Raw genomic sequence first — 12,218 nt, 5'->3', positions numbered from 1 at the left:
TCCATCAACCCCAACACCATATCCTTTAGATCCATCAACCCCAACACCATATCCTTTAATCCATCAACCCCAACACCATATCCTTTAATCCATCAACCCCAACACCATATCCTTTAGTCCATCAACCCCAACACCATATCCTTTAATCCATCAACCCCAACACCATATCCTTTAGTCCATCAACCCCAACACCATATCCTTTAGTCCATCAACCCCAACACCATATCCTTTAGCCATCCACCTCCACCACCCCCAACACCATATCCTTTAGTCCATCAACCCCAACACCATATCCTTTAGTCCATCAACCCCAACACCATATCCTTTAATCCATCAACCCCAACACCATATCCTTTAGTCCATCAACCCCAACACCATATCCTTTAGTCCATCAACCCCAACACCATATCCTTTAGTCCATCAACCCCAACACCATATCCTTTAGTCCATCAACCCCAACACCATATCCTTTAGTCCATCAACCCCAACACCATATCCTTTAGTCCATCAACCCCAACACCATATCCTTTAGTCCATCAACCCCAACACCATATCCTTTATCCATCAACCCCAACACCATATCCTTTAGTCCATCAACCCCAACACCATATCCTTTAGTCCATCAACCCCAACACCATATCCTTTAATCCATCAACCCCAACACCATATCCTTTAGTCCATCAACCCCAAACTATCTTTAGTCCATCAACCCCAACAATATCCTTTAGTCCATCAACCCCACACCATATCCTTTAGTCCATCAACCCCAACACCATATCCTTTAATCCATCAACCCCAACACCATATCCTTTAGTCCATCAACCCCAACACCATATCCTTTAATCCATCAACCCCAACACCATATCCTTTAGTCCATCAACCCCAACACCATATCCTTTAGTCCATCAACCCCAACACCATATCCTTTAGTCCATCAACCCCAACACCATATCCTTTAGTCCATCAACCCCAACACCATATCCTTTAGTCCATCAACACCATATCCTTTAGTCCATCAACACCATATCCTTTAGTCCATCAACACCATATCCTTTAGTCCATCAACCCCAACACCATATCCTTTAGTCCATCAACACCATATCCTTTAATCCATCAACCCCAACACCATATCCTTTAGTCCATCAACACCATATCCTTTAGTCCATCAACCCCAACACCATATCCTTTAATCCATCAACCCCAACACCATATCCTTTAGTCCATCAACCCCAACACCATATCCTTTAGTCCATCAACCCCATATCCTTTAGTCCATCAACCCCAACACCATATCCTTTAATCCATCAACCCCAACACCATATCCTTTAGTCCATCAACCCCAACACCATATCCTTTAGTCCATCAACCCCAACACCATATCCTTTAGTCCATCAACCCCAACACCATATCCTTTAGTCCATCAACCCCAACACCATATCCTTTAGTCCATCAACCCCAACACCATATCCTTTAGTCCATCAACCCCAACACCATATCCTTTAGTCCATCAACCCCAACACCATATCCTTTAATCCATCAACCCCAACACCATATCCTTTAGTCCATCAACCCCAACACCATATCCTTTAGTCCATCAACCCCAACACCATATCCTTTAACCCCCCCCGTCCATCAACCCCAACACCCTAGTCCATCACCCCCACCTTCCAACCCCCCCAACACCATATCCTTTAGTCCATCAACCCCAACACCATATCCTTTAATCCATCAACCCCAACACCATATCCTTTAATCCATCAACCCCAACACCATATCCTTTAGTCCATCAACCCCAACACCATATCCTTTAGTCCATCAACCCCAACACCATATCCTTTAGTCCATCAACCCCAACACCATATCCTTTAGTCCATCAACCCCAACACCATATCCTTTAGTCCATCAACCCCAACACCATATCCTTTAGTCCATCAACCCCAACACCATATCCTTTAGTCCATCAACCCCAACACCATATCCTTTAGTCCATCAACACCATATCCTTTAGTCCATCAACCCCAACACCATATCCTTTAGTCCATCAACCCCAACACCATATCCTTTAGTCCATCAACCCCAACACCATATCCTTTAGTCCATCAACCCCAACACCATATCCTTTAGTCCATCAACCCCAACACCATATCCTTTAGTCCATCAACCCCAACACCATATCCTTTAGTCCATCAACCCCAACACCATATCCTTTAGTCCATCAACCCCAACACCATATCCTTTAATCCATCAACCCCAACACCATATCCTTTAGTCCATCAACCCCAACACCATATCCTTTAGTCCATCAACCCCAACACCATATCCTTTAGTCCATCAACCCCAACACCATATCCTTTAGTCCATCAACCCCAACACCATATCCTTTAATCCATCAACCCCAACACCATATCCTTTAGTCCATCAACCCCAACACCATATCCTTTAGTCCATCAACCCCAACACCATATCCTTTAGTCCATCAACCCCAACACCATATCCTTTAGTCCATCACCCCAACACCATATCCTTTAGTCCATCAACCCCAACACCATATCCTTTAGTCCATCAACCCCAACACCATATCCTTTAATCCATCAACCCCAACACCATATCCTTTAATCCATCAACCCCAACACCATATCCTTTAGTCCATCAACCCCAACACCATATCCTTTAGTCCATCAACCCCAACACCATATCCTTTAGTCCATCAACCCCAACACCATATCCTTTAAGTCCATCAACCCCAACACCATATCCTTTAGTCCATCAACCCCAACACCATATCCTTTAATCCATCAACCCCAACACCATATCCTTTAGTCCATCAACCCCAACACCATATCCTTTAGTCCATCAACCCCAACACCATATCCTTTAATCCATCAACACCATATCCTTTAGTCCATCAACCCCAACACCATATCCTTTAATCCATCAACCCCAACACCATATCCTTTAATCCATCAACCCCAACACCATATCCTTTAGTCCATCAACCCCAACACCATATCCTTTAGTCCATCAACCCCAACACCATATCCTTTAGTCCATCAACCCCAACACCATATCCTTTAGTCCATCAACCCCAACACCATATCCTTTAGTCCATCAACCCCAACACCATATCCTTTAGTCCATCAACCCCAACACCATATCCTTTAGTCCATCAACCCCAACACCATATCCTTTAGTCCATCAACCCCAACACCATATCCTTTAGTCCATCAACCCCAACACCATATCCTTTAGTCCATCAACCCCAACACCATATCCTTTAATCCATCAACCCCAACACCATATCCTTTAGTCCATCAACCCCAACACCATATCCTTTAATCCATCAACCCCAACACCATATCCTTTAGTCCATCAACCCCAACACCATATCCTTTAGTCCATCAACCCCAACACCATATCCTTTAGTCCATCAACCCCAACACCATATCCTTTAATCCATCAACCCCAACACCATATCCTTTAATCCATCAACCCCAACACCATATCCTTTAATCCATCAACCCCAACACCATATCCTTTAGTCCATCAACCCCAACACCATATCCTTTAGTCCATCAACCCCAACACCATATCCTTTAGTCCATCAACCCCAACACCATATCCTTTAGTCCATCAACCCCAACACCATATCCTTTAGTCCATCAACCCCAACACCATATCCTTTAGTCCATCAACCCCAACACCATATCCTTTAGTCCATCAACCCCAACACCATATCCTTTAGTCCATCAACCCCAACACCATATCCTTTAGTCCATCAACCCCAACACCATATCCTTTAGTCCATCAACACCATATCCTTTAGTCCATCAACCCCAACACCATATCCTTTAGTCCATCAACCCCAACACCATATCCTTTAATCCATCAACCCCAACACCATATCCTTTAGTCCATCAACCCCAACACCATATCCTTTAGTCCATCAACCCCAACACCATATCCTTTAGTCCATCAACCCCCACCACACCCCACCCTATCCTTTAGCATCCATCACACCCCACCCATATCCTTTAAGTCCATCAACACCATATCCTTTAGTCCATCAACCCCAACACCATATCCTTTAATCCATCAACCCCAACACCATATCCTTTAGTCCATCAACACCATATCCTTTAGTCCATCAACCCCAACACCATATCCTTTAATCCATCAACCCCAACACCATATCCTTTAGTCCATCAACACCATATCCTTTAGTCCATCAACACCATATCCTTTAGTCCATCAACACCATATCCTTTAGTCCATCAACACCATATCCTTTAGTCCATCAACACCATATCCTTTAGTCCATCAACACCATATCCTTTAGTCCATCAACCCCAACACCATATCCTTTAGTCCATCAACACCATATCCTTTAGTCCATCAACACCATATCCTTTAGTCCATCAACACCATATCCTTTAGTCCATCAACACCATATCCTTTAGTCCATCAACCCCAACACCATATCCTTTAGTCCATCAACACCATATCCTTTAGTCCATCAACACCATATCCTTTAGTCCATCAACACCATATCCTTTAGTCCATCAACACCATATCCTTTAGTCCATCAACCCCAACACCATATCCTTTAGTCCATCAACACCATATCCTTTAGTCCATCAACACCATATCCTTTAGTCCATCAACACCATATCCTTTAGTCCATCAACACCATATCCTTTAGTCCATCAACCCCAACACCATATCCTTTAGTCCATCAACACCATATCCTTTAGTCCATCAACACCATATCCTTTAGTCCATCAACACCATATCCTTTAGTCCATCAACACCATATCCTTTAGTCCATCAACCCCAACACCATATCCTTTAATCCATCAACCCCAACACCATATCCTTTAGTCCATCAACACCATATCCTTTAGTCCATCAACACCATATCCTTTAGTCCATCAACACCATATCCTTTAGTCCATCAACCACCATATCCTTTAGTCCATCAACCCCAACACCATATCCTTTAGTCCATCAACACCATATCCTTTAGTCCATCAACACCATATCCTTTAGTCCATCAACACCATATCCTTTAGTCCATAACCCCAACACCATATCCTTTAGTCCATCAACACCATATCCTTTAGTCCATCAACACCATATCCTTTAGTCCATCAACCCCAACACCATATCCTTTAGATCCATCAACCACCATATCCTTTAGTCCATCAACACCATATCCTTTAGTCCATCAACACCATATCCTTTAGTCCATCAACACCATATCCTTTAGATCCATCAACCCCATATCCTTTAGTCCATCAACACCATGTCCTTTAGTCCATCAACCCCAACCCTTCCTTTGTTATTATATACCATCAAGTCCTCAATTCACTCTCCTTCAAAACCACAACATAAACTGTTCTTAATTGAGAGAGGCAGGAAGAGGCAGGAGAAAGCCAAGGGCAAAAGAGGGCTCAGACTTACCATTGACCTGCTGAGGGGAGTACGGCTCAGAGCTGGAGTCTGGGGGGGATTCTGGGAGCGTCCTGGAACATTGTAGAGAAATATTGACAAGGTTGGTATAAAGATCAATACAGATTTTGTAATGCAGAAACTTGTGCCGTACAATGTGACATTTCAATCCGAAAGTTATTTGATTTTAGAATATCTCTCTTATATATTTTTGAAAGGCGATAACATACTTGGCCGCAGCAAAATCATCTACATTGTGTTGTGCAATAGATTGCATGAGTTCTTTCCAGGCCATCTGTCTGTTTTCTGTAATATATGACTGTAGTTTCTGATATCTGCCTTCCTCACATCTTCGCTCTCAAGCACTGATTACATAACGGTGCTGGATTTAGGATAAAAGGTTTCTATATGGTGTGAATCTAGTCTATCTAGACATAAACTATCGCGTCTTTGTAGACATGAGTCTGGCTCATGCTCACAGTGCCAGCAACTTTGGTTAAATGTGAGCTACTGTGACTTATCTTTTCAAGTTGTATCTAATGTTGATATTACAATTTATCAAAAAATAGTGGGCAAAGCTGGTTGAGATTATGTCATTACAACCAATTTTGTGTTGATGCGGTTGGACAATATACACTACAGTGCATTCGGGAAAGTATTCAGACCGTTTGACTTTTTCCACATTTTGTTACGTTATAGCCTTATTCTAAAATTAATAATTGTTTGTTTTTCCCCTCCCTCATCAATCTACACACAATACACCATAATGACAAATATCACATTTACATAAGTATTCAGACTCTTTACTCAGTGCTTTGTTGAAACACCTTTGGCAGAGATTACAGCCTCGAGTCTTCCTGGGTATGATGCTACAATGTGGGCACACCTGTATTTGGGGAGTTTCTCCCATTCTTTCTCTGAAGATCCTCTCAAGCTCTGTCAGGTTGGATAGGGAGCATCGCTGGACAGATATTTTCAGGTCTCTCCAGAGATGTTTGATCGGGTTGAAGGCCAGGCTCTGGCTTGGCCACTCAAGGACATTCAGAGACTTGTCCCGAAGCCGCTCCTGCGTTGTCTTGGCTGTGTGCTTAGGGTTGTTTACATTTAAGTCATTTAGCAGACGCTCTTATCCAGAGCGACTTACAAATTGGTGCATTCACCTTATAATATCCAGTGGAACAACCACTTTACAATAGTGCATCTAAATCTTTTAAGGGGGGGGGGGGTTAGAAGGATTACGTTATCCTATCCTAGGTATTCCTTAAAGAGGTGGGGTTTCAGGTGTCTCCGGAAGGTGGTGATTGACTCCGCTGTCCTGGCGTCGTGAGGGAGCTTGTTCCACCATTGGGGTGCCAGAGCAGCGAACAGTTTTGACTGGGCTGAGCGGGAACTGTGCTTCCTCAGAGGTAGGGAGGCGAGCAGGCCAGTGGTGGATGAACGCAGTGCCCTTGTTTGGGTGTAGGGCCTGATCAGAGCCTGAAGGTACGGAGGTGCCGTTCCCCTCACAGCTCCGTAGGCAAGCACCATGGTCTTGTAGCGGATGCGAGCTTCAACTGGAAGCCAGTGGAGAGAGCGGAGGAGCGGGGTGATGTGAGAGAACTTGGGAAGGTTGAACACCAGACGGGCTGTGGCGTTCTGGATGAGTTGTAGGGGTTTAATGGCACAGGCAGGGAGCCCAGCAAACAGCGAGTTGCAGTAATCCAGACGGGAGATTGTTGTCCTGTAGGAAGGTGAACCTTCGCCCCAGTCTGAGGTCCTGAGCGCTCTGGAGCAGGTTTTCGTCAAGTGTCTCTGTACTTTGCTCCGTTCATCTTTCCCTTGATCCTGACTAGTCTCCCTGTCCCTGCCGCTGAAAAACATCCCCACAGCATAATGCTGCCACCACCATGCTTCACCGTAGGGATGGTGCCAGGTTTCCTCCAGACGTGATGCTTGGCATTCAAGCCATTGAGTTCAATCTTGGGTGCATCAGACCAGAACATCTTGTTTCTCATGGTCAGAGTCCTTTAGGTGCCTTTTGGCAAACTCCAAGCGGGCTGTCATGTGCCTTTTACTGAGGAGTGGCTTCCGTCTGGCCACTCTACCAAAAAGACCTGATTGGTGGAGTGCTGCGGAGATGGTTGTCCTTCTGGAAGGTTCCTCCATCTCCACAGAGGATCTCTAGAGCTCTGTCAGAGTGACCATTGGGTTCTTGGTCAACTCCCTGACCAAGGCCCTTCTCCCCCGATTGCTCAGTTTGGCTGGGCGGCCAGCTCTAGGAAGAGTCTTGGTGGTTCCAAACTTCTTCCATTTAAGAATGATGGAGGCCACTGTGTTCTTGGGGACCTTCAATGCTGCAGAAATGTTTTGGAACCCTTCCCCAGATCTGTAGCTTGACACAATCTTGTCTCGGAGCTCTATGGACAATTCCTTCAACCTCATGGCTTGGTTTTTGCTCTGACATGCACTGTCAAATGTGGGACCTTAATATAGACAGGTCTGTTCTTTTCCAAATCATGTCCAATCAATGGAATTTACCACAGGTGGACTCCAATCAAGTTGTAGAAACATCTCAAGGATGATCAATGGAAACCAGATGCACCTGAGCTCAATTTCGAGTCTCATAGCAAAGGGTCTGAATACTTATGTAAATGAGGAATACATTTTTTTTGCAAGCATTTCTAAAAGCCTGTTTAACTTTGTCATTATGGGGTATTGTGATGTCATTATGGGGTATTGTGATGTCATTATGGGGTATTGTGATGTCATTATGGGGTATTGTGATGTCATTATGGGGTATTGTGTGTAGATTAAGGATTTTTGTTTATAGAATAAGGCTGTAAAGTAAAGAAATTGGAAAAAAGGGGAAGGGGTCTGAATCATTTCCGAGTGCAATGTATATACAAAAGTATGTGGACGCCCCTCCAAATTAGTGGATTTGGCTATTTCAGCCACACCCTTTGCTGATAGGTGTATAAAATCGAGCACACAGCCATGCAATCTCCATAGACAAACATTGGCAGTAGAATGGCCTTAGTAAAGAGCTCAGTGACTTTCAACGTGGCACCGTCATAGGATGCCAGCTTTCCAACAAGTCAGTTCGTGAAATGTCTGCCCTGCTAAAGCTGCCCCCCAGTCAACTGTAAGTGCTGTTATTGTGAAGTGGAAACGACTAGGAGCAACAACGGCTCAGCCGCGAAGTGGTAGGCCACACAACGGGTGAAGCGCACAGAACGGCTGAAGCGCATAGCGCGTAAAAATCGTCTGTCCTCGGTTGCAACTCTCACTACCGAGTTCCAAACTGCCTCTGGAAGTAACGTCAGCACTAAAACTTTTTTGTCTGTAGCTTCATGAAATGGGTTTCCGTGGCCGAGCAGCAGCACACAAGCCTAAGATCACCATGCGCCAAGCGTCTGCTGGAGTGGTGTAAAGCTCACCGTCATTGGACTCTGGAGCAGTGGAAACGTGTTCTCTGGAGTGATGAATCGCGCTTCACCATCTGGAAGTCTGACGGAACAATCTGGGTTTGGCGGATGCCAGGAGAACGCTACCTGCCCCAATGCATAGTGCCAACTGTAAAGTTTGGTGGAGGAGGAATAATGGTCTGGGTTTGTTTTTCAATGGTCGGTCTAGGCCCCTTAGTTCCAGTGACGGGAAATCTTAACTCTACAGCATACAATTACATTCTAGACGATTCTGTGCTTCCAACTTTGTGGCAACATTTTAGGGAAGGCCCTTTCCTGTTTCAGCAAGACAATGCCCCCGTGCACAAGGCACAGTCTATACAGAAATGGTTTGTCGAGATCGGTGTGGAAGAACTTGACTGGCCTGCACAGAGCCCTGACCTCAACTCCATCGAACACCTTTTGGGATGAATTGGAATGCCAACTGCGAGCCAGGCCTAATCACCCAACATCAGTGCCCCACCTCACTAATGCTCTTGTTGTTGAATAAAAGCAAGTCCCCGCAGAAATGTGCCAACATCTAGTGGGATGCCTTCCCTGAAGAGTGGAGGCTGTTATAGCAGCAAAGAGGAGACCAGCTCCATATCAATGCCCATGAGATGTTCAACTAGCAGGTGTCCACATACTGTACTAGCATAATCTGTACTAGCATAATCTGTACTAGCATAATCTGTACTAGCATAATCTGTCATCTTGCTCTATATTTCCTACATATGAGTTTCTGTTGTCTACCATTCCCCCTCATCCATCTATAGTCCCAGACAGCTCAGCCTGACCCTCACCATCACCCATCACCCATTCCCTCACCCTAACCCTCCTTCACACCCTTCCTCTCCCTCACCCTGACCCTCACCATCACCCATTCCCTCACCCTAACCCTCCTTCCCCCCTTCCTCTCCTTCACCCTGACCCTCACCATCACCCATCACCCATTCCCTCACCCTAACCCTCCTTCCCCCCCTTCCTCTCCCTCACCCTGACCCCCTCCCTCACCCCCTCCCTCACCCTCACCCTGACCCCCTCCCTCATCCTGACCCCCTCCCTCAACCCCTCCCTCACCCTCACCCTGACCCCCTCCCTCACCCTGACCCCCTCCCTCACCCCCACCCTCCCCCCATCCCTCACCCTGACCCCCACCCTTCCCCCATCCCTCACCCTGACCCTCACCCTGACCCCCTCGCTCACCCTGACCCCCACCCTCTCCCACTCCCTCACCCTGACCCTCTCCCTCTCCCTCACCCTGACCCTCACCCTGACCCCCACCCTCTCCCTCTCCCTCACCCTGACCCTCTCCCTCACCCTGACCCCCACCCTCACCCTCCCCCCATCCCTCCAGCTCACCCTGGTGCGTAGTGCCCTCTGTGTTCAGGCTTGATGTGGTTCTGCTGGTGGTTCTGCTGGTGGTTCTGCTGGTGGTTCTGCTGGTGGTGCTGTTGCCCCAGGCAGGGGTAGTTGTTGTGTCTCAGCAGGCCCAGGGGTGGGGGGTAGGGGTTTTGGCAGGGCTGGGGGTGGGGGTGGGAGTGGGGGTTTCCCTGACGGAGGGGGATAGGGGGGCTCACGCCACACTGCAAACCACCCCCAGAAGAGGAAAGTCCAGCCTGGGGTGATGAGTAAGAGTTAGGCCCTGGGGCACCGCTGTGGACCTCAGAAAAACAGCTGGGGAAACACAAAGGAAAACGTATTTTACATTTTGATAATTTAGCTGATGTTCTTATCCACAGTCATTCTTATAAAAGTAGCTAGGTCAGACAACCATGTGATTGTGTTCAATAATATTAGTTCAATTGGAAATGTCCCTAGAATAGCAGGTTATGAATTGGTTATTGTGTGTTGAGGTGGGTCATGTTTATCAGGGCACTCAATTGAAAACATTTTTTTAAGCGTTTTGCAACGGAAAATAAAAACATAAGTTTCTTGTTGGACAAATCCAGTCCCTTTTTTCAGTACATTTTTTTCCCCCCATTTGGTACCTAATAAACACTACCCTGGTTAGACATAATTGTTGTTTGGTCGCATTGATAAGCATTGATAAGCATTGATAAGTATTGATAAGCATTGATAAGCATTGATACGTATTGATAAGCATTGATAAGTATTGATAAGCATTGATAAGTATTGATAATCATTGATAATCATTGATAAGCATTGATAAGCATTGATAAGTATTGATAAGCATTGATAAGCATTGATAAGTATTGATAAGCATTGATAAGTATTGATACGTATTGATAAATATTGATAAGCATTGATAAGCATTGATAAGTATTGATACGTATTGATAAGCATTGATAAGTATTGATAAGCATTGATAAGCGTTGATAAGCATTGATAAGCATTGATAAGTATTGATAAGCATTGATAAGTATTGATAAGCATTGATAAGCATTGATAAGTATTGATAAGCATTGATAAGCATTGATAAGTATTGATAAGTATTGATACGTATTGATAAATATTGATAAGCATTGATAAGCATTGATAAGTATTGATAAGTATTGATAAATATTGATAAGCATTGATACGTATTGATAAATATTGATACGCATTGATAAATATTGATAAGCATTGATAAGCATTGATAAGCATTGATAAGTATTGATAAGCATTGATAAGCTGGTCACAGATCCGCTTGTGCTGTTGCTAACTCCTATGGTTGTTTGGCATAACAATGGCAGACAACACAGACAGGTCTGGTTCATTTAGCCACCAAAAGGATGAAAAACTTGACTGAAACAGCGAGGGGAATACCTGGACCTGTCCAATAAGAAAAACTCAATTTACGTTTTCAATTACAAGACGTTTTATACCGTTTTCCGGGAGCTACTCACATGTCAGTGCTGTCGTCCTCCTTACTGATGTAGTCCTCCAGAATACTCGTGTCAATGTTCGCTGGCTCCAAGGAGCTGGTAATATCATGACCTACAGAGAGAGACGGGGAGTAGAAAAGAGAGAGAGCTGTGTAAATATTGTTGTGCAGACAAACTCATCAAAAATATATATTGTATCACAATTCCCAACCGTTGTGGCGATTGTGATGAAACATCAGTTGTTCCACCTGAGTGAACTAGACCATGGAGAGTGATGCTGGATTCGGTTTCACTGTTTGGGAAGGCTAAGACCTAGACTACGGCAATCTGGATCTTATGTCTGAGTCCAGGATGGGATGAGACAGGATGGGTTGGTGTTGGGTCCAGACAGGATGGGTTGGTGTTGGGTTCAGACAGGATGGGTTAGTGTTGGGTCCAGACAGGATGGGTTGGTGTTGGGTTCAGACAGGATGGGTTCAGACAGGATGGGTTGGTGTTGGGTTCAGACAGGATGGGTTGG

The 12,218-nt window shown here is 45.1% G+C and overlaps 1 protein-coding gene across 2 annotated transcripts in view; it reads right to left on the bottom strand.

Moving 5' to 3' along the window:
- The window catches only part of myrf (myelin regulatory factor), a 110,957-nt gene that overhangs the window by 74,141 nt on the left and 24,598 nt on the right, over nt 1-12,218 (bottom strand). For both annotated transcript variants that reach the window (XM_082957477.1, XM_082957478.1), the window contains exons 2-4: nt 11,720-11,810; nt 10,233-10,547; nt 5,461-5,522 (exon numbers count right to left, since the gene is read on the bottom strand). In XM_082957477.1, the coding sequence (XP_082813603.1) occupies nt 5,461-5,522; nt 10,233-10,547; nt 11,720-11,810 (468 nt within the window). The remainder of the gene's footprint in view (nt 1-5,460; nt 5,523-10,232; nt 10,548-11,719; nt 11,811-12,218) is intronic.

This window comes from Salmo salar, chromosome 10 (genome assembly GCF_965601325.2).
Source record: "Salmo salar chromosome 10, fSalSal1, whole genome shotgun sequence".
Taxonomy (NCBI): Eukaryota; Metazoa; Chordata; class Actinopteri; order Salmoniformes; family Salmonidae; genus Salmo; species Salmo salar.
This window is presented reverse-complemented; position numbering and strand designations above follow the sequence as displayed.